Source organism: Alligator mississippiensis, chromosome 2, assembly GCF_030867095.1.
Source record: "Alligator mississippiensis isolate rAllMis1 chromosome 2, rAllMis1, whole genome shotgun sequence".
NCBI classification, from domain to species: Eukaryota; Metazoa; Chordata; order Crocodylia; family Alligatoridae; genus Alligator; species Alligator mississippiensis.
The window spans coordinates 296,323,237-296,346,481 of NC_081825.1; the positions used below are offsets into that span (position 1 = coordinate 296,323,237).

The window sequence follows — 23,245 nt, forward strand, 5'->3', positions numbered from 1 at the left end:
CCTTTTGAATAGGGCAGGATATAAATACATGAGCCTTCAGGCCTGTTCTCTACAGGGGATGGGCACCTATACTTCCAGCTGGGGAAGCTGCTGGAGCTCCGCACCTTTATGAATCAGGCCACAGCTTTTGGTCAGAACAGGCAGGCCTGTATGGTTCAAAGCTGCACCAAGCTGAGGTGCCCCTTGCAACTAGCTCTGAATCAGAACCAGCAAAGCTGGGTCAGGGTGGCACTGCCACAGGCTATACAGCCCTTCTCCTCTGCACAGAAGAGACCTTCAAATGCAGGCAGGTAATGTGGCAGCAAAGAAAGCAGGTGCTATTTTTACACAGCAGGCAAAAGCCTGGCTTCAATTAAATTCAATAGAAATGTTGCTATTAACTTGAGTGCTGTTAGGATTAAATGTAAATGGGTACCAGCCATTTTACCTGTGCCAGAGGATGGTGGTGTGACAGACCCTGGGCTGTCATCTTCTGGCTCTGACACGGTCACCACTGGAACCACTTCATGGCTTGGTTTCAGACCTGTTTCTTGCTTATGGATAGTTGTCTCCTTGCTAGCAGGTTCTCCTGTGCTCTCTGTCTCGGTGAGTGTGATCTTGACCGGCGAGGTGATCAGCGAGGCACTCTGATGGTCACCAAACATTTCCTCTTCCAGTAAGTTCTGTCCTTTGGCCACTTTGGTCTCCTCAAAAGCAGTTTTCAGAGAGGTGGAACCGTGCTTCGGCTTGGCCGACGCCTCAGGAGACCTATCGAGAAAGCCTGCGCTCTTGTCTTCTGGGCTCGTCTCGCATTTTTCTTGGTATTTGATCTCTTCTGATCTGCTTATGTCAATATATTTATAAGCTTCTACTTTCATGGGATCCGCTAAAGTTTTGTTGACGTCGGTGGATTCTGCGGGAGTCAACTCTATTCCTGAATCGGAGCTAAACAAGCCGTGGGACTCAAACCCAGTCACCTCTTGAATGGCGTGCCCCAGCGTGCTAAACCCTTCTGTGCTGTCTGAACAGATGACGTGGCTATTCTCTGGCTGCAAAATCCCTGTGAAGTAGGAAGAATCCCGTGGAGTCGTATAATGGACATCTGAAATCAGAGTAGTATAGAAGGATGCATCGCCTCCGTTCGGGGCTTTTGTAGACGTGTAATCAAAGAAGTGGGAGGATGCAGGGTCACCTAAAACAAAACACAGGAACAGCACACAGTGAAAAAGTGAACGGGGCCTTCAATTGTTCTGTCAGTAAAGGCACACTTGCCCCAAGGATCAGCAGCTTTTAGGAAGATAAATCTGCAATCAGATTAATTCAGAGAAAAAAGTGAAAGATTTCCTGGCACAACATACACACAGGTGAAAGGACACACAGAACACTATGCATGTGTAGCCTAGTTTGTGTGTCATTTTGCCATGGTCAAACACACCCACAGTCACCGCACCTCCGTTCATGGCAACCGAACTTGGAACCTGTGACAGAAAGGGCCAGATCTTATTCCCCTTATGGGATGCCCGAGCATGATCCTATTCCACCCTACTTGGGTCTCTGAAAAACAGATAACGAATTTAATTTTGTAACACAACATCGTTTTAGCCTTAAGATTAGGTGACAAAAAACAGCAAGGAAAAGCAGGACCTACCACCGTTTGTGTTAACTGTTTTCAAGCGTGGTGGAACAGGATCACACTTAGGCAACCAAGTCCCCCTTGGTGGCTAGCAGGTGGAGTAGGATCTGGGCCTAACAAGCCCAAACTGTCACTGGAGCTAAAGTAGCTGCTGCACTGCTTTGACGGGCAGAAGCTACGTGGTTTAGTGGGCAAGGTATTTGTTTCAGCCTCAAATGGGGGGCATTATTCTTGGCTCTACCACTGAGCTGACAGATGTCCTTAGACAAGTCACTCCACATCCTTGTGCCTGTTTCCACTCCCGTTGTTTGTCTGTCTTGTCTGCTTAGAGTCCAAGGGCTGATCTTTGAAAATATTTAGGCAGCTAAAGATGCAAGCAGGGACCCCATGAGATGCCCAGAGGCACTGAGTGAAGCATGTACCCGCGCTCCACTGAAGCCGGTTTGGGAGAACAAGCAGAGGTTAGGTGCTGAACTTGCTCCGGCTCTTCTGCAGATCCTATTAGGCACCCATAGGATCTGATCTGATCTGATGTGATCTTTAGACCCCTTCAATTCTCCTGATAATTAGGCCCCAGGCTCATAACTCTCCACCCTTTTCCCTTTTGAATGGTCTTGTGCTTCCACATCAGGGGGCTCAACCCCCAGCCTGTGGGCCAGATCCAGCCTGGGATGCCATGTCATCTGGATCCTGGGGCTCCACAGGGGTCCAGAAATTTGGCAGCAGGAGAGCGGCGCCACCACCTTCATGCTGCCTTTCCAGACCCATGGGGATCCCTGAGCCCTGCATGCTGGGCTGGGTGCCCAATCCCAGTGTGCAGGGCTGGGCAGAGGCAATGCCAGGCCCCACAGCCCAGTCCTGGTGTGGGGGACCAGAAGGGGGTGGCACCAGGCCTCTGGAGCCCAATCCCAGTGCATGGAGGTGGTGCCAGGCCCCCGGAGCCCAATCCTGGTACATGGGGGCAGGAGGGGGATGGTGATGGCCTCCTGGCCTATAGGGGTGGGACGGGGTGCCCAATTCTGCCATATGGAGGCAAGAAGGGGGTAGCACCAGGCCTCCAGGCCCCAATCCCGGTATGAATCATAGAATCATAGAATCATACAAGTCGGGTGGGAAGGGACCTTGTAGATCTTCAGGTCCGACCCCCTGCCTGGGCAGGAAGAAAACTGGGCTCAAATGACCCCAGCCAGGTAGGCATCAAGCCTCTTCTTAAAGACCCCCAGGGCAGGAGCCAGCAACACTTCCCTCAGAAGTCAGTTCCAGATCCTAGTCGCCCTAATTGTGAAGTAGTTCTTACGGATGTCTAATCTAAACCTACTCTCCAACAACTTGTGGCCGTTATTCCTTGTTATCCCGGGGGGCGCTAGGGGAAACAAGGTCTCCCCCAAACCCTTCTGGTCCCCCCTAGTGAGTTTATAGACGGTCACCAGGTCCCCCCTCAGCCTTCTCTTGTGAAGGCTGAACAGGTTCAGGTCCCGTAGCCTCTCGTTGTAGGGTCTGCCCTGCTGTCCCTGGATCATGTGGGTGGCTCTCCTCTGGACCCTCTCCATGTTGTCCACATCCCTCTTGAAGTGGGGTGCCCAGAACTGGACACATTACTCCAGCTGCGGCCTGACCAGTGTCACGTAGAGGGGGAGGATCACCTCCTTCACCCTACTTGTGATGCACCTGTGGATACACGATAAGGTCTGGTTAGCTCTGCTGACCGTGACCTCGCATTGTCAGCCCATGTTCATCTTGGAGTCAGTGATGACTCCAAGATCCCTTTCTGCCTCCGTGCTCTCAAGAAGGGAGTTTCACATCTTGTAAGTGTGCTGCTGGTTCCCGCTGCCGAAGTGCAGCACCCTGCACTTGCCAGTATTGAAACGCATCCTGTTTTTGTTAGCCCACCCTTGCAACTTATCCAGGTCTTCCTGCAGTCCTTCCCTTCCTACTAATGTGCCCACCTCACCCCAAATTTTGGTATCATCAGCAAATTTGAACAGGTTGCTTTTCACCCCATCATCCAAATCGCTGATAAAGAAATTGAACAGCGCGGGCCCAAGGACCGAGCCCTGGGGGACTCCGCTGCCCACTTCCCCCCAGGTCGAATATGACCCGTCCACCACCACCCTCTGAGTACGACCCTTCAGCCAATTCACAATCCATCTGACTGTGTAGGCATCGATGCCACAGTCGCCTAGTTTTTTAATGAGGATGCAGTGGTCGACAGTGTCAAAGGCCTTGCTGAAGTCCAGAAAGACTACATCCACGGCAACACCTGCATCCAATGCTTTTGTGACCTGATCATAAAAGGCAATCAGGTTGGTCTGACATGACCTGTCCCTAATGAAACTGTGCTGGTTGCCCTTGAGCATCATCCCCGATGCCGGCCCATCACAGATGTGCTCCTTGATGATCTTCTCAAAGAGTTTCCCCAGGATTGAGGTAAGACTGACGGGCCTATAGTTGCCCAGGTCCTCCCTCCTCCCTTTTTTAAAGATGGGGACCATATTGGCTATCTTCCAATCATCTGGCACCTGGCCCGAGCACCACGAGCACTCGTAAAGCCTTGCCAAGGGCCCTGCTATGTCAAAGAGCAATACACATCCTCTGCCAGCAAAATGGGGTCGGAGGAGGGGCAAGCTGAAGTGCTCTGGGTCAAGATACAAGGGGGTCATGGGAAGAGGGATTTGGGGCAGGGAGGTATGTGGGGCAGAGAGGTGGTGGCACTGGACCCCAGGGCCCAATTCTGGCACACAGGGCTCGATCCAGCCCATGGACCAGCATTTCTCTTGTTTGGGTCATATCTTTGGTCACCTCTCTTTGTTCCTACTTCACAGCCAGCTCTGTTCCTTTAAGAGAATGGTTTTGTTCACCTGGAGTTAAACACAACCCATTGCTTTCCTGTTATTTAGTTCAGCCTGTCTGGCTCTTTCCCAGACACTTATGCTTTTTTGCACCCCAAAGCTTATCCAACGTTCCTCTCAACTATGCAGCTTGTCCACTAAAAGATAGCACAAAAAAACAACAACCCTTGTCTCATACTTGTGTCTCCTTCGGTGCCATTTGTCTCAGCTGGGACTGCAAGGTGCTAATTGTATCACAAATAAATGGTAAGAGTAAAAATACCTGGAAAAAGCAGCTCTCACAGATACTAAACGAGCACATCATACGAGCACAGCTTGGGGGACTGTAGCAGTAGCACAAGCAGAGGCAGGCGAGCAGGACATCTGTCCCAGGTGCCGACTTAGAGGAGGCACATGGCAGGCGGTCAGTGCTAACGCTGGCCCAGCCCTGGGTGCAAACACTGCTTGCTACTTCTCTCATTGTTCGCAGTTCTCACATTCCAGTCCGCTCTCTGCTACTGACCTTCTTTGTGGCCCTTGCCAAGTTGCTTAAATTCTTTCTTTCCACAAGTGACTTCTATTTATAAGTGTCTCAACTTTTCAGTTCCCAGCTTTCAAAATCAGGGGCCTTGTTTCCAGACCTGCCAGGCCTTCAGGGCCACAAGTGAAGCTCGGGCGAGCTGGAGGGTCCAGACTAGTTCAGACTGATCAGCTTCTGATGGAAAGAGGTTCAGATGCACTCGGGCCTCATCTAAGCATCAAACTATGTGGCCAAAGTTTTAAAAGAAGATAAACAGTGGTATAACCAACAACTGAGGCACCCCAGCCAGAGGTCACGCTTGAACTTTCTCTGCCTTCTATGAAATAGCATAACTAGAAGATAGTGTAGATAGACTCATTCATTTAATTCTGTCTTCAGGTACTACTGGTAACTAGGAAGGTTTCTATCCTGCCCTAAAGGTCTTGACAGATTTGTTACTATTTAAAGGATTTCAATTCACTAGTAAAAGGAGGTCACGGCAATGGAATGATGAAGCCACATGTTCGTACCTTCCCTAGAAAATCAAAAGTTGCTAAACTACAACCAGACTGCAGGTGAACGCTCTTCAAGGAGAAACAAGTGCTGTAAATAGCAGTAAACTGTGCTGGGGAGGCATAAATACCTCTGTATTTAGAGGTGTACTTGGTAGCCGTACAACCCTGAAACATGGAAGATGCCGAATTTTAGCCAATTTTGGATTTTAAACTTCACTGCAGAAGAAGGAAGTTTTTTTACCTCCCTGCCTGCCATCTGACACCTCCAGGGAAGGAATCCTACCTGATCAACACATCAAAGCGATACTCAACACAGCTCGCAAAGACACTCTCAGAGACCTAGCGGGACAGCCTTCCATCTTCAGCTCCCTCTGTGCAAAAATGAAGTTTATTTCCTACTTATGGGGACTTTTTACCATCTTGTACCATCTACACTTTTCCCAGAGCCTGACGAAGGAACTTTGATCCCGAAAGCTTGCAGAAAAGGACAATTTTCTTGCCATTTTCCAGTTGGTCTAATAAAAGGTATCATTTTGGAACCAAGAGTTCTAGTTTTTTGTATGTCTGTATTCAGAAAGCTAATTCCTGTTTGGAAAATAAAATTAGCAACAAGTATTTTGCCAGGACTCAGCTACAGATTGAGAGATTCTCCCTCAAGTTTAAATGAGATGGAACCATAAAGATGAAGTAGTCTGAATTCCTGACTCTTCAAACCTATTACATTTCACCCACTTGCCCCTCTACTGAGTTCAAGAATTGGTGTTTAGCTAAAGCATAGCTCCCAAAAAGGTGCCTAGTCTAGGCCTGAGGACATCATCCCACAGTCTTCTGCACATGCCAGCCAGAATGGGAGTCCTGCGCCTGCACAGAAAAAAAGTTTCTCCTTAGTCTGTGCAAATTACCGCTTTCTGCTTCGTCTGTGAAAATAGTGTAAGGCACATTACACCTGACAATTTGATCTGCCATACAGGTAAGCTTAACAAATGAATAGGGGGAAGGCTACCTGGATGCTGATCAGAGTCAACAGCAGTTAGCAGACAGCCTGTCCCTAGCAGCAGACAACACCCGAACTTCTTATGGACTTGCAGTGCGATTGGGGACATGTTGCTGCCTCTCCACGTCCTAAGTTTGCATGCTTGCTAGATCAGGCTAGCAAAGTTTTCTTTGCCAAGTACCACATCAATGTAGATTCATAGATACTAGGGTCGGAAGGGACCTCAGTAGATCATCGAGTCCGACCCCCTGCATACGCAGGAAAGAGTGCTGGGTCTAGATGACCCCAGCCAGATGCTCATCTAACCTCCTCTTGAAGACCCCCAGGGTAGGGGAGAGCACCACCTCCCTTGGGAGCCCATTCCAGACCTTGGCCACTCGAACTGTGAAGAAGTTCTTCCTAATGTCCGGTCTAAATCTGCTCTCTGCTAGCTTGTGGCCATTGTTTCTTGTAACCCCCGGGGGTGCCTTGGTGAATAAAACCTCACCAATTCCCTTCTGTGCCCCTGTGATGAACTTACAGGCAGCCACAAGGTCGCCTCTCAACCTGCTCTTGAGGAGGCTGAAGAGGTCCAGGTGCCCCAGTCTCTCCTCATAGGGCTTGGCCTGCAAGCCCTTAACCATACGCGTAGCCCTTATCTGGACCCTCTCCAGGTTATCCACATCCCTCTTGAAGTGCGGCGTCCAAAATTGCACGCAGTACTCCAACTGCGGTCTGACCAGCACCCGATAGAGGGGAAGTATCACCTCCTTGGATCTATTCGTCATGCATCTGCTGATGCACGATAAAGTGCCATTGGCTTTTCTGATGGCTTCATCACACTGCCGACTCATGTTCATCTTGGAGTCCACTAGGACTCCAAGATCCCTTTCCACCTCTGTGCCACCCAGCAGGTCATTCCCTAGGCTGTAGGTGTGCTGGACATTTTTCCTCCCTAGGTGCAGCACTTTGCATTTCTCCTTGTTGAACTGCGTTCTGTTGTTTTCCAGCCATTTGTCCAACCTGTCCAGGTCTGCTTGCAGCTGTTCCCTGCCCTCCGGCGTGTCACTTCTCCCCATAGCTTTGTGTCATCTGCAAACTTGGACAGAGTACACTTCACTCCCTCGTCCCAGTTGCTGGTGAAGATATTGAAGAGCACTGGTCCAAAGACTAAGCCCTGCGGGACCCCACTGCCCACACCCTTCCAGGTCGAGACCGACCCATCCACTACGACTCTCTGGGTGCGACCCTCCAGCCAATTCGCCACCCACCGGACTGTGTAGTCATCCAAGTCACAGCCTCTTAACTTGTTCACCAGTATGGGGTGGGATACCGCATCGAAGGCCTTCCTGAAGTCTAAATATATGAAGTCAACCCCTACTCCTGCGTCCAGGCATTTTGTAACCTGGTCATAGAAAGAGACTAGATTAGTCAGGCATGATCTGCCTGCCACGAACCCGTGCTGGTTTCCCCTCAGCATAATTTGTCCTGCCGGGCTCTCGCAAATGTGAGCCTTGATAATTTTTTCAAAGACTTTTCCAAGGATGGAGGTGAGACTGACTGGCCTATAGTTGCCTGGGTTGCCTTTAGTTGCCTATAGTAGGCTGTAGGTCATTACGTCTTTTTATTACTGCTATAAACCAAGAATAATTTCACCAAGTTCATTGGCATTACTCTGGATTTACCCCAGTATATGAGATCTCCCATATTTATTTGTATATGACATAAGCATACAAGTAAACACACCCTTCTCCTCAAAAACCAGCCATCCAGAACTGAGGTGCAAGGGCTGATTTTTCCTTGCTGGAACACAGACAAGCATGGAGACAGTGCTGCAAGAGGGCTGCTGCTTTTCCAGCCTCCGGGAGGGGGAGAGGGGGCAAAATTCACCCTGCTGGGGCAGAACTACAGCATTAACCCTCTCACAGCCAAATCTCTGCAGTTAGGATCCCCTGCAGTCATCATTTAGCCATGACTGGAAAAAGCATTACTTTCTTCATTTTGCCTTTCCAATAGAAGAGGCAGAACATCTGGAAAATATGCCTACAAACACTAGGTAGATCCATGGTGCACTGTGCACTCCATCCAGCCCTGGACGCTAGGGGAACGCAAATCAAGTTGTATGTCATCATCCCCAGGCTGCTTTTTCCCCCAGCTTCAGAGGTGCTCTGTAGAGCACCCAACACCTGGCTCTAAGGAGCTAACCTGACAGTGGTGGATCAAGGAACTAGTCCAGCCCGACCCGCTTAGCCTCAGCCTTGCTCCTAATGCACTTCCTACATGGGGAACTCCACCCTCCATGAGCATCTTTCATGAACCTGATAAGCACTTTATGGCCTTCTTGCCAAAGTGGAGATGGGGACCTAGGAGTGGTGTCACACCTTCAACTTAACCCTTACAAAGTGCAGTTAAAACTCAAGCAGAAACATGTTCAAGCCGTTTAGCACGTGTTAAGTACTCTCACGGCATGGCAAAGTTGTTCCCTTTCAGGCCCAGGTCATCTCCTGAATACGTCCTGATTTTAATAGGTTACTACATTCCCATGACCTGCAACTGTCACAAGTGAACGTGTGACAAGACCCTGACCCTATTACCACACTGTGCTCAGATGCCTGAGCCCTTCTGCAAGAGGCCAGTGTTGTACCGGTTGGAAGAGAGCCTTAGTACTGCTGGTCGGAAATGCTTTGGCTTTTATTCCACATACAATTCCACTGAAAAACCAAAAATGAATGCAGATGAAGCCAAACCAAAACCAGTAGCATAAGGGTGGGTGAACAAGAAGGGCACGAACCATGGGTGTTGCCTAAGGAGGCACTGGAGTGGAAGTAGGGGGACACCTCACCCTCCCATCCTCCACCCCCCATAACGCCCTGCAACTTCCCTGAAGCAGCTCCAGCTCCAGCAGCCGCTGTGCATGCTGCTGAAGAAGTCAGTATTTAAACACCCACTCCACACCCATGTTTGTGATAAAAAAAAAAAGAGGTGACGTCTCTCCCAGAAGCAGCCAACCTCTGGTCATTGCTCCTGTACTATTGTACTGCCACTGCCCAGGGCACACTATGGGTAGGCATGCCTCTGCTCAAAGTCGAATAAAAACCCCAAAAGCCAAAGTTTGTCCCAACTTTGCAGCTTTCTAGTGAGAAAGCAAAACTCTTGAACTGAATATTTCCTGTAGGACTATTCATGTGGTCAGCACACCAATATTCCTCCGAAAAGATGTTTCTGGGGGTAATAGTCCACCAGCCTGCAGCTTCGTTTTCAGCTGGCCTTTTAACAGCACCCCCTCAACCCCCTCCTACCTCCACAGCGGTTCCTTGGGCGGGCGCCACCAGAACGGGCAGACGCAGCTGCAGGAACGAGTCAGCCGTTTTCCGTTCCTCTTTGCTGACAAAATTATGATCAATGTGTTTACAGCCAAAAGCATTTTTTGGACCTAAAAATTATAAACACTCTGCCTGCTGTTTAACAGCATCCATATGCTGTTATTAATACAAAAGATGGAAATATGGTCTGGGTTGTATGTATGGTCTAGAAGGAACTAAGGTAAAGTGCATGCACAGCTGGTTGGAAAAGCATCCTCAAAGGTCAATGGCTCCATCTCAGACTGGATGTCTCAAGTGAGCCTCTATCAGCGCCTGCCCTGGGTCTGGTACTTACTGGGCTTCATCTGGTACCACATTAATGATGTGGATGATAAAAGAGGGCATATACTTTACGACATTTGTAGACAATATCAAACTGAGAAGAGTTACACAGACTTTGGAGGATGGGGTTAGAAACTGAAATGATCTTAATAAATGAGGGAAAATGGTCTGAAATAAATAGGAAGCAATACAGTAAGGACTAGGGCCAAGTACAGTATGGTGGGAATAATCAACTTCACAAATCTGGACTGGGGAATGACTGCCTAGCCAGTGGTTCACAGAAAAGCAGCTGGGGGTGATAGTGGATCCAAAACTGAACTTGAGTCTACAATGTCAGGCTGTTGGGGGGGGAAGGAAAAAAAAAATCAACCAAATGTAGAAATGTATCAAAAGATGGGCTGCATGCAAGGCCTGTGAAGGAATCCCCTTATTCCACGCTGCACAGGGTAAGGCCCCGGTGTAGTGTGCCCATGGCCCAGTTTTGAGTACCGCATTTCCAGAGAATATGAACCAAGCAGAGAAAATTCAGAGAACAACAAAAATGCCCGGAGATTTTTATTTTGGGAGGAATGACTGGAAGAACTGGGTTTGTTCGGTCGAAAGCAGAGAAAACTGGGGGGCAGGAAAGCAATCTTCAAACAAGTAACAGATCACTACAAAGAAGGAAGTTATAAACTATTTGCCATGTCCCCTGGGGACGGGACAAGTCCTGGGCTCAAACTGCAAGAGGAGAGGTTTAAGCGGTAAACTTTCTCTACTTGGAGGGATAGTTAAGCACTGAGGTAGGGAGGTGCTGGAAAGTGCACGAGTGCATCAAGTTAGACAAGTAGCCGTCAGGAATGCTTTCATTCTAGCTGATCCTGCCTAGGGCAGAGGAATGCATTAAAGGGTCTCTCACATTCAGTCCCATTTTCTCTGCTTCTATCTACTTCAGGTACTCACATAGCCAACAACACCTCAGCACCTTTTATTACACACTCAAAGCACAAGAGAAGTTTGTCAGCCTTGTTCTGCCAGCAAAGAAGTAAGGCACAGGGATGCTGCCAGCTTGCTTTCACCAGACAGGTAGCAAAGAAGGGAGGGCATGAATTTAAAGCACATCCGGTACTCTACACTAACTCACTGGGCAGGCACTCTGTGACTCCATGCCAACAGAGCCATTATACTACATACCTGCCTAGGAGGAGGATGCAGGCACTAATGCTAGATCTAGGCTAGTGCTCTAACTACTAACCCATGTCCTTCTCGGCTAGCCCAGCTGGCTCTTCCGGCTTCCACTTCTAAGGGAAGCGGGTGCAAATGCAGAACTGCACAGCCCTCTCATCCGGAGAAGTTCAGAGGCAGGTTTGGCTCACAGCGAAAGGGAGGATGGAAGAAGGAGTAGGGTCAGGGCCAGGCGGGGACTAGGTGGAGGGGGAAGACACTTCTGTGCCATTAGAAAGCAGGCTGGCATGCAATGGGAAGACTCTGGGGCTGTCAAAGCGGGGAACAAGACTGGGCTGAGGACCTGAGCTAGGAAGACTGAAGCATCTAGCAAGCAGATTCGATTATCAGGGGGCAGGGGAGGGAGGAAGAGCTTCAGCACGAAAAGGTTAAATGTCCTGCCTCCCCCTCCAGCCCCCCCAGCTCCTGCCTGTTGTCATACATTTAATCTCTAATGCTCCTGGTTGCACTTTTAGTTCCTGGGGATGGCACTAATTGGATTATAAAACCAGGAGCACTCTCTAATTGATACATTAATATAAAGGCCAGCTCGGAGAACAGGAACAGCCAGATCCCCTCTGACAAGCAGCCTGATACAATGGCAGGTCTGTATAGGGGCTGGTGGAACTGGGACGCATAGGAACAAAGCTGACTAAGCGATGCTGGTGCCTATAGGAGAGTGGTAGCCAGTTAACCACGTGCGTGCCGAATCGTGCAGCATCTCCGAGTGTGACTCTGGCGTATGAACAGCTCTCCACTACCACACGCTGCAAGTCATTCTCAGTCCCTTGCTTTCTGGCTGCGTGCTGTGGACATGAAACAGAAGTCCAATGACACGGAAGGAAAACAAACAGCATAAGGAGATCATTGTTCAGGTTGCAAAGTCAACTCCTGCACAGCTGGGCCACGCCAGAATGAAGTTTCCTTGCACAGAACGAACTTGGTCCCCCTATGGAAATGCATTCCAGAAGTCTTTAATAACACGATCCTGCACGACTGATTTTGGAGGGTCTTTGCACCATTCGGCATGCAGGATGGGCAGTGCTCACTTCATAAGGCCCTACTCAACATTTTGACACCCCGTCATTGTTCAGGTGTGGCCCCATGACTTATTTCCTGCCCACGACCGAAGGCCTGCTCTGAAAACACAATTACAGATTTCCCCATGGGCTCGTCACTCTATTATCTAAGTGCTTTGTCTGCACAGCCACCCTGGGAGGGGAGCAGGTGGTACTAAACCCACTTACAGACGGGGAGCTGAGGCAGAGAGAGATTAAAATCAAAAGGATCCTTAACACGTGGGTGACCTATCTGAGATGTTCAGGACCTGGTATTCAGAGTAGGCAGCATTTGTGCACAGCTCCCACAGACAGCAGTTACAGATGTGTGCGCTCAGCAATTCTGCAAACCAGACCCCAGGATCTCAAACTGGGCACCCAGGGCACCCGGTATAGGGCCCTCAACTGACTGCGATTCTTTGCCATGATGCCTACAGATCACTGATCTGCCATACTGGTTAGTTTGATGGACACCAGCAACTGTTGAGACCACTGTGGCCACTGATTCTCAACCACAATGCTGCAAGATCCTTTTTAAGTGTGCTACAGGATGTCACACTATTAACACTGCCAAGTATGCAACCACCCGCATGTGATTCGCATGATAAACCCAGATTTTTCAAGTAGGAACCAGGAATGTCAAAACCATTCGGACGCTCTGTGGTCTATCTGAGTTCTCTGCAACAGAAGAACTGCTCTGTTATTTTTCTGTAATCAAAAGTTGAGCTAAAGCTAAGAGCTGAGGCGTACCTCGGTTTTACTAAGTTGCCTTGAGTCTAACAAGGGATGCCTTGAATCTAAAAAAGGTTGAGAATCAGTGATTGGCTGGCTGATCCAAACTCAGGTGTCTCTGCTGTTGTTTTGTTCATCTCCCCTGCCCACGGGTATTTTCTCATCTATGTACTATACCCACCTTTTTGCTATTGACTGCTCACTGATGGGCTTCTGCACAACTGCTGGAGCCCAGCTGAAATCAGTGACCTTCCAGGGCACAGGGAAGGAAAACTGCCAGTGAAGTAAAGTATAGCACACTCAGATGCTTCTCTGTCCAAAGCTGCAATAGCCTCAGAGCAGCCTGGAATAGAAAGGGAGCAAAGCTGCGTTACAGCCAGATACGTTCTGCTGCGTTTCCTTGGATGGCATCTCTTGTTCTGTGTCCCCTGAGATGCAACAGTAAATTCCAGTTTTAATCTACAGGAGAACAGGGCCATAAAACAAGAGCATAGTGAAATGGGAATGGAGGGAAGTGTGGGGGGAGAAGGCAGATCAGCCTAACAAACATCCACTTCCAACGCTGCCCTGGCGCTACCAGAGTGTGTGAGAACAGCTGTTACTCGGCGGTGACACCAGCCCCCCGCAGCAAGCCAGCAATGGGCAAGCAGCTCACAGCCAGGCGATTTCTTGCTGAATTTGCCTTTTTTCTCCTTGCAAATCATCCCTAAACAGCCATGCATTCTCACAAATGTGTGTGTTTGCTGAAATTATTTGATGAATTGTTTATGCCAACATATTTCAGCCTGGGGATCGCTGACTGAGGATTATTCCTGATGGCCGCTGCCAGTATCTGCCAGGTGTGATTTACCGTTTGTGCTGGGCGAGTGGTTGGTTTCTCTATGTCACAGGCTTTCAGAGCTGTACTCTTAGTACATGATTCCCGTCCAAGCTAAAGTCCACTGAAGTCATTGGAAGGGAAAAATCCTATTGATTGCAACTGGCTTTGGATCAGATCCGAAGAGCATTCGAAATGGCTGTGCCAACCCTTCTGGCATGAATACTCAATGGAAACATATATCACACACTTACTCACAACACTTCCTCCTTCTGCAAGCAAAAATATTTTTCCATAAATGTTCCTGAAGCAACAGGAAGAAAGGCACAGGCATACAATCAAAGAAAATTCAGAGTTTATCTGAAGTACCCACAACCCCCTATTTGCTTTGCTCCTCCAGCCTCTGTCCATGGGTTGGAGGAACCTCTGTTCACACATGCCATATGGGCTTTCCCATGAAACTCTTATGACTTCTTATTAATAGCTTAGTGAAAGGGAAATCAAAGTTGTTGGGTTCGGCTTAGCAGGCAAGTGGGTTTTAGCGCTATAAAACATGATTGCTTAATATTTTTGTAAGAGACTCCAAGAATGACATAATGGGCTCAACATCATAACTTGAATGAAAGAAAACCCAAAGAATCATAAGCTATGGCAAATGCTACGGAAAATAAGTCATCTTATTTCAGGACTTGTTTTTCCAAAACCAAAAAATTAAACCATGTAAAAATAACGGCAAATCCACACGATTTACATTTTAAAAGATATATTAACAATAGTATTGCTGATGGTAGCAGTTAATTTTAGTAGACTCCTTGTTCATTCCAGATCAGGTTTTCAATGCTTCTGTAAACCACAGCTCAATCAGAAACAATACTTTGAACTGGTGCTCCTTAAATGAAATTAAAAGCTATTTCTGAGGGTCAGCTGTATTATATATTAACAGAGCACAATGTTAAATGTCAATTCTCAGGGCCACTGTGGAGTTAAAACTATTGAGTGGTGCTAAAATGAATTACTGGGTTTAGTGCAAAGCCATTTATAGAAGGGATGATTTTAAAACTTCAAAGCCATCTGTAGAAGTGCATCTTATTAAAACTATTAATACACGAGCTATTTGTCTGGCTATGAAAGATCTGTAAATCTACAAAAGCTGACTTGATTTTTATTAAAGAATGGTGTTTTCGGAACCTAGTGATTAAGCAATACTCTACATTGGCCTAGTTCAATATCCGTGGGAAGGAGAGGCAAAAGTGCAGCCAGTGAATAGCAGTGGTAATTGGTGGCAGTATCAGGATTAAATTTAGTCTTGTTTGAAAGGGTTTTATCTGGATTTTTCCTCCAATGTTGCAAAAAACCTGCCTGCCAATTCAGAGAAAGCAAGGCTATTCACTGCTTGAAAGAGGGAGCAGTCAGGAGGTTTGGTAACCTAAGCCTCAGAGAAACAATATATCCGAATATTTACAGAGAGGGTTGATGGAAATGAAAATGCGATTGTCTAGTGTGTTGGTTCACTTCCCAAAACAGTAGGGAAATCTGCCGATTTTTAAGACTTTCCCATAAACTTGCATGTTCTGGCAAGGCACTTTTTTACTTGCAAACTTTTTCTCCCCTTTGCTGTCCTTCCAACAAGAAGTTGCCCCTACTCTCGTGGCTGGTTGGTTGAGTTCTCTCTGGTTAAAATTCATCCCCTGTGCAAAACATTCATACAGGGCTCCTGGTGAGTCCCATCTAAGTGCTATTTGAGGACCTGTTTAAGTCATGCATCGGTCTTGAGCTCTTCTCTACACTGGATGAATGCTGTTCCTTGAGTGGAATACCGGCCCCATTGAAGTTAATGGTAACACTCTCATGTATTTCAAAGGGACTACGATTCTACCACCTGCACGTAGTAGAAAGAGTACGGGCATGTCTAAATAACCACAGAGCAAAATGGGACTTGTAAATTATTCATAGATTCATAGATGTTAGGGTCGGAAGGGACCTCAGTAGATCATCGAGTCCGACCCCCTGCATAAGCAGGAAAGAGTGCTGGGTCTAGATGACCCCAGCTAGATACTCGTCTAACCTCCTCTTGAAGACCCCCAGGGTAGGGGAGAGCACCACCTCCCTTGGGAGCCCGTTCCAGACCTTGGCCACTCGAACTGTGAAGAAGTTCTTCCTAATGTCCAATCTAAATCTGCTCTCTGCTAGCTTGTGGCCATTATTTCTTGTGACCCCCGGGGGCGCCTTGGTGAATAAAACCTCACCAATTCCCTTCTGTGCCCCCGTGATGAACTTATAGGCAGCCACAAGGTTGCCTCTCAACCTTCTCTTGCGGAGGCTGAAAAGGTCCAGTTTCTCTAGTCTCTCCTCGTAGGGCTTGGTCTGCAGGCCCTTGACCATACGAGTTGCCCTTCGCTGTACCCTCTCCAGGTTATCCGCATCCCTCTTGAAGTGCGGCGCCCAGAATTGCACACAGTACTCCAACTGCGGTCTGACCAGCGCCCGATAGAGGGGAAGTATCACCTCCCTGGACCTATTCGTCATGCATCTGCTGATGCACGATAAAGTGCCATTGGCTTTTCTGATGGCTTCGTCACACTGCCGGCTCATGTTCATCTTGGAGTCCACTAGGACTCCAAGATCCCTTTCTGCTTCCGTACCACCCAGCAGGTCATTCCCTAGGCTGTAGGTGTGCTGGACATTTTTCCTCCCTAGGTGCAGCACTTTGCATTTCTCCTTGTTGAACTGCATCCTGTTGTTTTCTGCCCACTTATTTTATATTGAACTAGGTCAATGTAGAGTATTGCTTAATCACTAGGTTCCGAAAACTATTTTAGTAGTTGCCCACTTAGTTTATTCTAAACTACATTTATGAAATGCATGTTCAGTGATGGAAAAGAATAAAAGATTTGGAAAAAGACAATGTTATAGCAGCAAGGCTAAATTAGCGAATGGCCAAAATGTTCTCTACACAGCTACAGGGGTGCAGGTTGTAACCGTGTTGGTGTCAGGACAGAGGCAGACAAGCTTTTTTGGGAGAATATGATACCTTCTATTAGGCCAACTTAAATAGTTGGGGGAAATTCTTTTAGCAAGCTTTCAGGTTTAAAAACCCTTTGTTGGGTTTAAAAACCCTTCTCTACACAGCTAGATCTCTAGAGCTACAGAAGCAACTAATGCACAGAATAATACCAGGCAAATTTTTTAATTTAAAAAGGCAATTGACGCCCAGTCGTGATCAAAGAATGATTAAGTGTGCCAACATTGTGGAGCAGGAACTAAAAATTAGCTGATGATAATAACCAAGAAAAATAGCTCATTTAAATGCAAGTGATGATTCTAATTCCTGCAGACAGGGGAGGGGTGTTCAATCTTATTCACTGATTAATTTAGAATATTCTGCATGTGCCAGGAAATTGCTAAAGACTGGTAGATAAAGTAACTAGCAGTTCACATCATACACACATTATCAAAACAGTGAGTTACGGATCACAGCCAGGTCATGCAACGCAATTGCAATGGGTTCCAGAGACGGACAGACAGCCTGATACGTGAAATTGGGGGAAAAGCAGAATAGGTTTCAGTGCGTATGGTGCCTTCATAATTTTTCAGAATAAAATTTACTAACATTTCAAAGAAGGAATGAAAACTCAAATGGGAAAACATCAGTTTTACAATGTGCATTTCACTAGAAAAGCAAGCTTTGCTAGAACTGAGATACCAAGACAGCTTTCAATGCACTTTCCAACCAATGCCGAATTTAATGAACCTCCCACTCAGAATCATAGAAAATGAGGGTTGGATGGGACCTCAGGAGGTCACATCTAGTCCAATCCTCTGCTCAAAGCAGGACCAGCCCCACCTAGATCATTCCGGCCAGGGCTTTGTCGAGCTGAGTCTTAAACACCTCCAAGGATGGAGATTCCCCCACCTCTCTGGGTAACCTGTTCCACTGCTTCGTCATCAACCTCCTAGTGAGAAAGTTTTTCCTAGTATCCAACCTAAACTTCCCTTGCTGCAACTTGAGACCATTGCTTCTCATTTCTGTTGACAAGAACGAGACCTTGAAACGCTACTGCAACTCCTTCACCTATCTGACTCGATCTTCGCTTCCTGCTGGCTTCTCACATGATGCATAATCACAGGGTGCCCCTGCAACTAATGGCTCCCAACAGCAGGGTCACCTTAGTTTTGACTGGACACGTGGCTACTTGCACATACAGTTTGAGCCAGTGGGTTCTTAGCTTCCCAGGTAGAAACCTGAACCATGGGGTTGCTCCTATCTGCAGGCACAATTGCTTGCATGTGCAAGCTTTGAGGCTGGTTTAACCAGATGGTGTCATTCACCTGTTGATGAGAGTGCAGGGACTGCACAGACAAGAGGCAGCATTGGCTTTCAGTTGAAATAGGGAGTAGAAAGCTGAGGTCTCCAAGGGGTAAGCCTACCACTTCCCCTAATGAGTGGTTCCTATGTTTAATTACATGTGCTGCTAGAAAGCTGTGTTTTATTTCAAGGTTTATGTTATCTTCCAGCCATCAGATCTTGTAAAGCCTTTGTCAGCGAGACTGAAAAAGCCACCACTATCAGGTATCTTCTCTGTGTAAACACCTAACAGTGAACAAGTGTCCTCTCAGCCTCTTATAATCTGAATAAACTGAGCTCCCAAAGCCTCACATTTGTTTTCCAACCCCTGAAAAATGTCCAGACCTCATCCATACATCATAACAGATGGACAGATCCTCCCATTTCGTTCCAAATAAAGAGAAGAACATGTCTAGCTTTTTTGCATCACTATTCATGAGCTAACCGTCTGCATCCGGCAACGAACATACATCTGACCTAGGCATCTTTTCAATTCTATGCTCTGAAATATGCCCTGTTGTCTTTAACCCTAATGCCCATTGATAGTTCTTTGATTCCTTTCACTTCCCTTATCAGTCACCTGCGCTTCTAGCATGCAACAAAATCATTACCGTTATATCCTCCTTTCCCCCTTCCTCCTATGTTGATTTGTGGGGGCACGCCCAGACGAGCATGCACATGCGGTTTGCAGCGCTGCAGACCCACCTGCGGCACCACAAACCGCACGCGCTGCACATGCAGGCATTCGCTGCACTGCTAATTTGCAACGCGGCTATTTTTTTGACACCAGGAAATCACGGTGTCAAAAAAAAACCATGAAAGAAAAAAGCGGTGCAATGCATGTGGCGGCAGCGTGTGCCACCTGAAGCCGGATCCTTGGCAGTCGGAGCTAGGCTCTGCCCGCCAGCCAGGCTGCACACACCTGGATCGCTGCTGCCGGAGCCTCAAGAGGGCCCCAGGACCCTAGGTAAGGCTGCTGGTCCAGCCCAGGTGCTGGCCCATTTCCATTTCCACCTGGGGGAGCATGCGTGCACAGGCGTATCCCAGGGACAAGTGGCAGCAGCACAACTATGCCAGTAGTACCCCTTATGTTTGATCGATGGTTTTGTGTCTCCATCTTCTTTACACATCGGAGGCCAGCAGACCATCTCAGATCAAGCACACACCTAAGCCCATGCTTGATTGAACTCTCCTTCCTGGCAGCAATAAGAGGGCTCTGATCAGCCAGCAGATGGTGCCCTTTGTTCTAACTCAGAGGTTCCCAAACTTTTTCTTATTGCATACCCTCTTCCAGATTCCTACCCCCTTCCAGATTTACCAGCTTCCCCGGGTACCCCAGCTTTGTATTTTAACCCTTTGAATGCCAATCATTATTATAATAAAAATTAAATCTGCCATTCCACAATTTCTCTCGTGTACCCCTCCAAAGACGCCTTGTGTACCCCAGGGGTACACATACCACAGTTTGGGAACCCCGTTCTAACTTACTACTTGCAAACCAGGCCTAGAGGTGAATACTCCTTTTCTTTTGGCCTCTCACGACCCCACCAGCGTGCAACATTTAGCACAGCATGCCGCAGCACACGCTGGCATGGCCAGGAGAAACTGCAATTGGCTGGAAATCAAGTTTTGAGGCATTTGTCTGGTGGACAGTATAAGTGAAACATAGTGCAGTCCTAACTGTGTTTAAATTCTGGGTATTATTTCCTCACGCCACCCACGGAAGGAACAAAGAGACTACCAGGAGAGATGAAAAGATGACTAGTTCATGCTGCCCCGAATCACATAGCCTGAAAAGGCCCACAGAAGGGCGACAAGAATGATTAGTGGCATGGAGGGGCTTTCGTATCAGGAAAGACGAAAGAAGCTAGGCCTATTCAGTTTAGAAAAGAGATGATTGAGGGGGGGACATAAGTGTTTGCAAAATACCAAATGGCAAAGAGAATGTCAATAGGAATTTCTTATTAACTCTCACAAGAGTTAATAAATACATCAGGGGGGTGCATCAGGATCTGGGGTAATGCCTGTTCACCAGGACACCCCAAGGGATGACAAGGTCCAATGGTCACAAACTCCTGCAAGACCGTTTTAGGCTGGATATAAGGAAAAACGTCTTTATTGTCCAAGCCCCCGAGGCCTGGAATAGACTCCAGCACCTACCTACTCTGGACTCTTTTAAGAAACACGTGGACGTTTATCTCGCTGGGATCCTTTGACCCCAGCTGACTTTCTGCCCCTGGGGCAGGGGGCTGGACCCGATGATCTTGCGAGGTCCCGTCCAGCCCTGATGTCTATGGATCTATGAAGACAAGAACTAGGGGTTCACAAAATGAAACTAGTAGGTAGTCAGTTTAAAACTAACAAAAGGAAGTTCTTTTTTAACACCGCGTGTCATTAAAGGTGGAACTTGCGGCCACCAGATGCGGTGGCACCTGACAGTTTAGCCAGATTCAACAAGGGACTGGACACATGCTTGGAGGAAAGGGACATCTGTAGCTATTGAGCCTGGGAGCAAGGGGCACAGCCTCTGAATCAGAATTTCCTAGACCTTAAATGCCAGAGGCTGCAAGTGAGAGAGGAGCAGTGGAAAAACCCCTAGTCAAACCCTGTTCACTCTCCCTTTCAGCACCCACTCCATGCCACTGTGCAACATAGGATACCGGGCAAGACGGACTTATGGTCTGACCCAGTCAATGGCAATTCCTTTGTTCTTGCTTTGGTTCCTGAGACAAAGAAACTAGGCATCACATGAGGATGAGACTCGGTTAGTACAACACAAAGCCTCGTCATGCTGAGACACCCCACAAGTGCTGGCTCCTAGTTCTGGAGTGTAGACGCTTTAGTGTCACTTTGGGAGTTTATTAGTGTTGCGTTACACAGCACCACTGCTTCTGGGTCAAGAGCTTGTGGGTGCAGCATGAAATCATAGGCTTGGAAAGGATTTCAAGGGGCCTTTCCAAGTGCTGGCTTGTGCTGTGTAGCTGTATCCTCCACAAAGATGTGCCATAGTTGTCCATCCTTCTCATGGAGCTCATCTCAGCAGCCGAGAAGGAAAACTGCAGTGTGGGGAAAGAACGGGCTGAGCCATGGGCCAGAAAAAAAGATGAGGGAGGTGGAAAAAGCAAGTCTGATTCTCCTTTTGTTTTTCTGTTTTTGCATCTGGGCAGCTCAGTTGACCTCCGGGGAGCGAGCGATGACTGACAGCTCATGAGATGTGGAGCAAGCCCTGAATTCTTCACATCCTGTGTTAATTAGCGGTGAGCGTCACAGGTCCTCCTCTCACCCAGTCCACAGGGGACGGGGTGGGGGCTCTTCCACCACCAGACTACAGAGCCCTGGCTCTTCAGCTCATGCTTTTAGCTCTGTAGCTCCCTAGACAATTCCCTGGGCCAGGGGCAGTGATCGCAGAAGTCAGGGCTTGTCTGGGATCAACCTACCCCTAGGGGCCTCACAATGGGCTTCCTTTGAGCCGAGGAAGTTGGCACCCCACTGATGAGCACACGTTACAAATCCCCCTTCTGCAGGGATCTCACCTGGCACCAAGCTCACACTATCACAGCTCAGGTTCAATCCCACGTGTTGGTCAAGAGGAAGCCATTACATATGCATTAGGCAATTGTAACATCATTCCTCATCTTCTTTTCACTCGAGGGCCTAACAGAGATATCCCAGAAGACACGACTGGGGTTTTGTCGACACTCTTGCCAGCAGACGTGTCACTTTTTCAGAAAACCAGCTGGGCCAATTATCACGGTGCTGCTGAGCTGCTAGGCGCTCCTGGTGGGAGGGCTGCGGAGATAACATGACATGAGATTATCACACCCCACCTTGAAGACTAGCATTACACTGTGTAAGTGGGGAGACACCGAGGCACCACATATCTGGTAATCTAGCAATGGTGCTGCCGGCTTCCTGCGGGTTGAACGGGAATTGCAGGAGGGACGAGTTGGAGGACGCCGCTCCTCCACGTGCTCAGGAGGAGGGCGGCAGCACCGAGCACAAGGCACTGCTTGGCTTCAAGCAGCAGCACTGAATCCAGTGCTGTTAAATAAGGATCCAGCAGCTCCAGTGTAAATGGAGTCCCCTTGCTTCTGCAAAGAGCTCTGTGCATGGAGCAAGCACCGGGCAAGCTCCACACAAGGGTGACGACTGTATGCAACCTTCAAGATTGTCACTGGCAAAAACATCCTCAGAGGAGTTGATCCTGGACCCCATTGGGGATGAACAGGATGTGGCCCAGTCAAAGCCATTCCCTACAGCTATAATTATTACCTCGTGGACTATTCAAAGGCACTCAGGCCTCTGCCTGGGGCCCAACCCTTGGCGAAGTAAAGCAACCCCGACTCTCACTCCCAGAATCAGGGGACAGGTACATAGCCTGATTTGTAAAGCGGCCGGATAATAAATGATTCAGCGTTTTCACCAGTGGAAAGAGAGTGCACGCCTGGCCTGCAGGCTTTCCAGTTCAGCAAACAGTCTGAGAGTGCTAAAAAGTTGCTCTGGCAGTAAAGCGCCGCTGTGACAGCTCTCCCCAGTGCAATCAGAAGGCCCAAAAATAAGGGGCAGGAGAAGTCCCTTTCATCAACAGAAATCTCAGAGCAGCACCAAGAGGATTTTTAAAAATTATTATTATTTTAAAAAGAAGGTGTGACATGTTCCACATAGGAACTCGCAGAGCTGCTGCAGCTCGTGTATCAGGGTCATTATCTGGAGGTGATACGTATACCGCTCTGCAGTTTTAACTGAAAACCAAGCCTCTCTAGGGATGAAGGGACAGGCTCGGACCCACGTGGCACCGTTACTGCACCCGTAATCTTGAGAGTGGTAATCTGGCTAGCGTGGCCTGCTAAACATCTGCCCACAAAGCCGCGATGTACTTTTCAGAGGCAACTGAACTGCAACGACGGGAGAATGATGCAGTCTTCTTTCTGGTCTCCCAACCTTGCCACTGGAAGGATCAAACTTCAGGGAGACCCAGGGTAAAACTGTTTGAAAGCA

General features: G+C 48.1%; 1 protein-coding gene across 2 annotated transcripts in view; it reads right to left on the minus strand.

The window, feature by feature from the left end:
• Nucleotides 1-23,245, minus strand: part of RTN1 (reticulon 1) — a 262,796-nt gene that overhangs the window by 100,455 nt on the left and 139,096 nt on the right. For both annotated transcript variants that reach the window (XM_019480011.2, XM_014598838.3), the window contains one exon: nucleotides 428-1,171. In XM_019480011.2, the coding sequence (XP_019335556.1) occupies nucleotides 428-1,171 (744 nt within the window). The remainder of the gene's footprint in view (nucleotides 1-427; nucleotides 1,172-23,245) is intronic.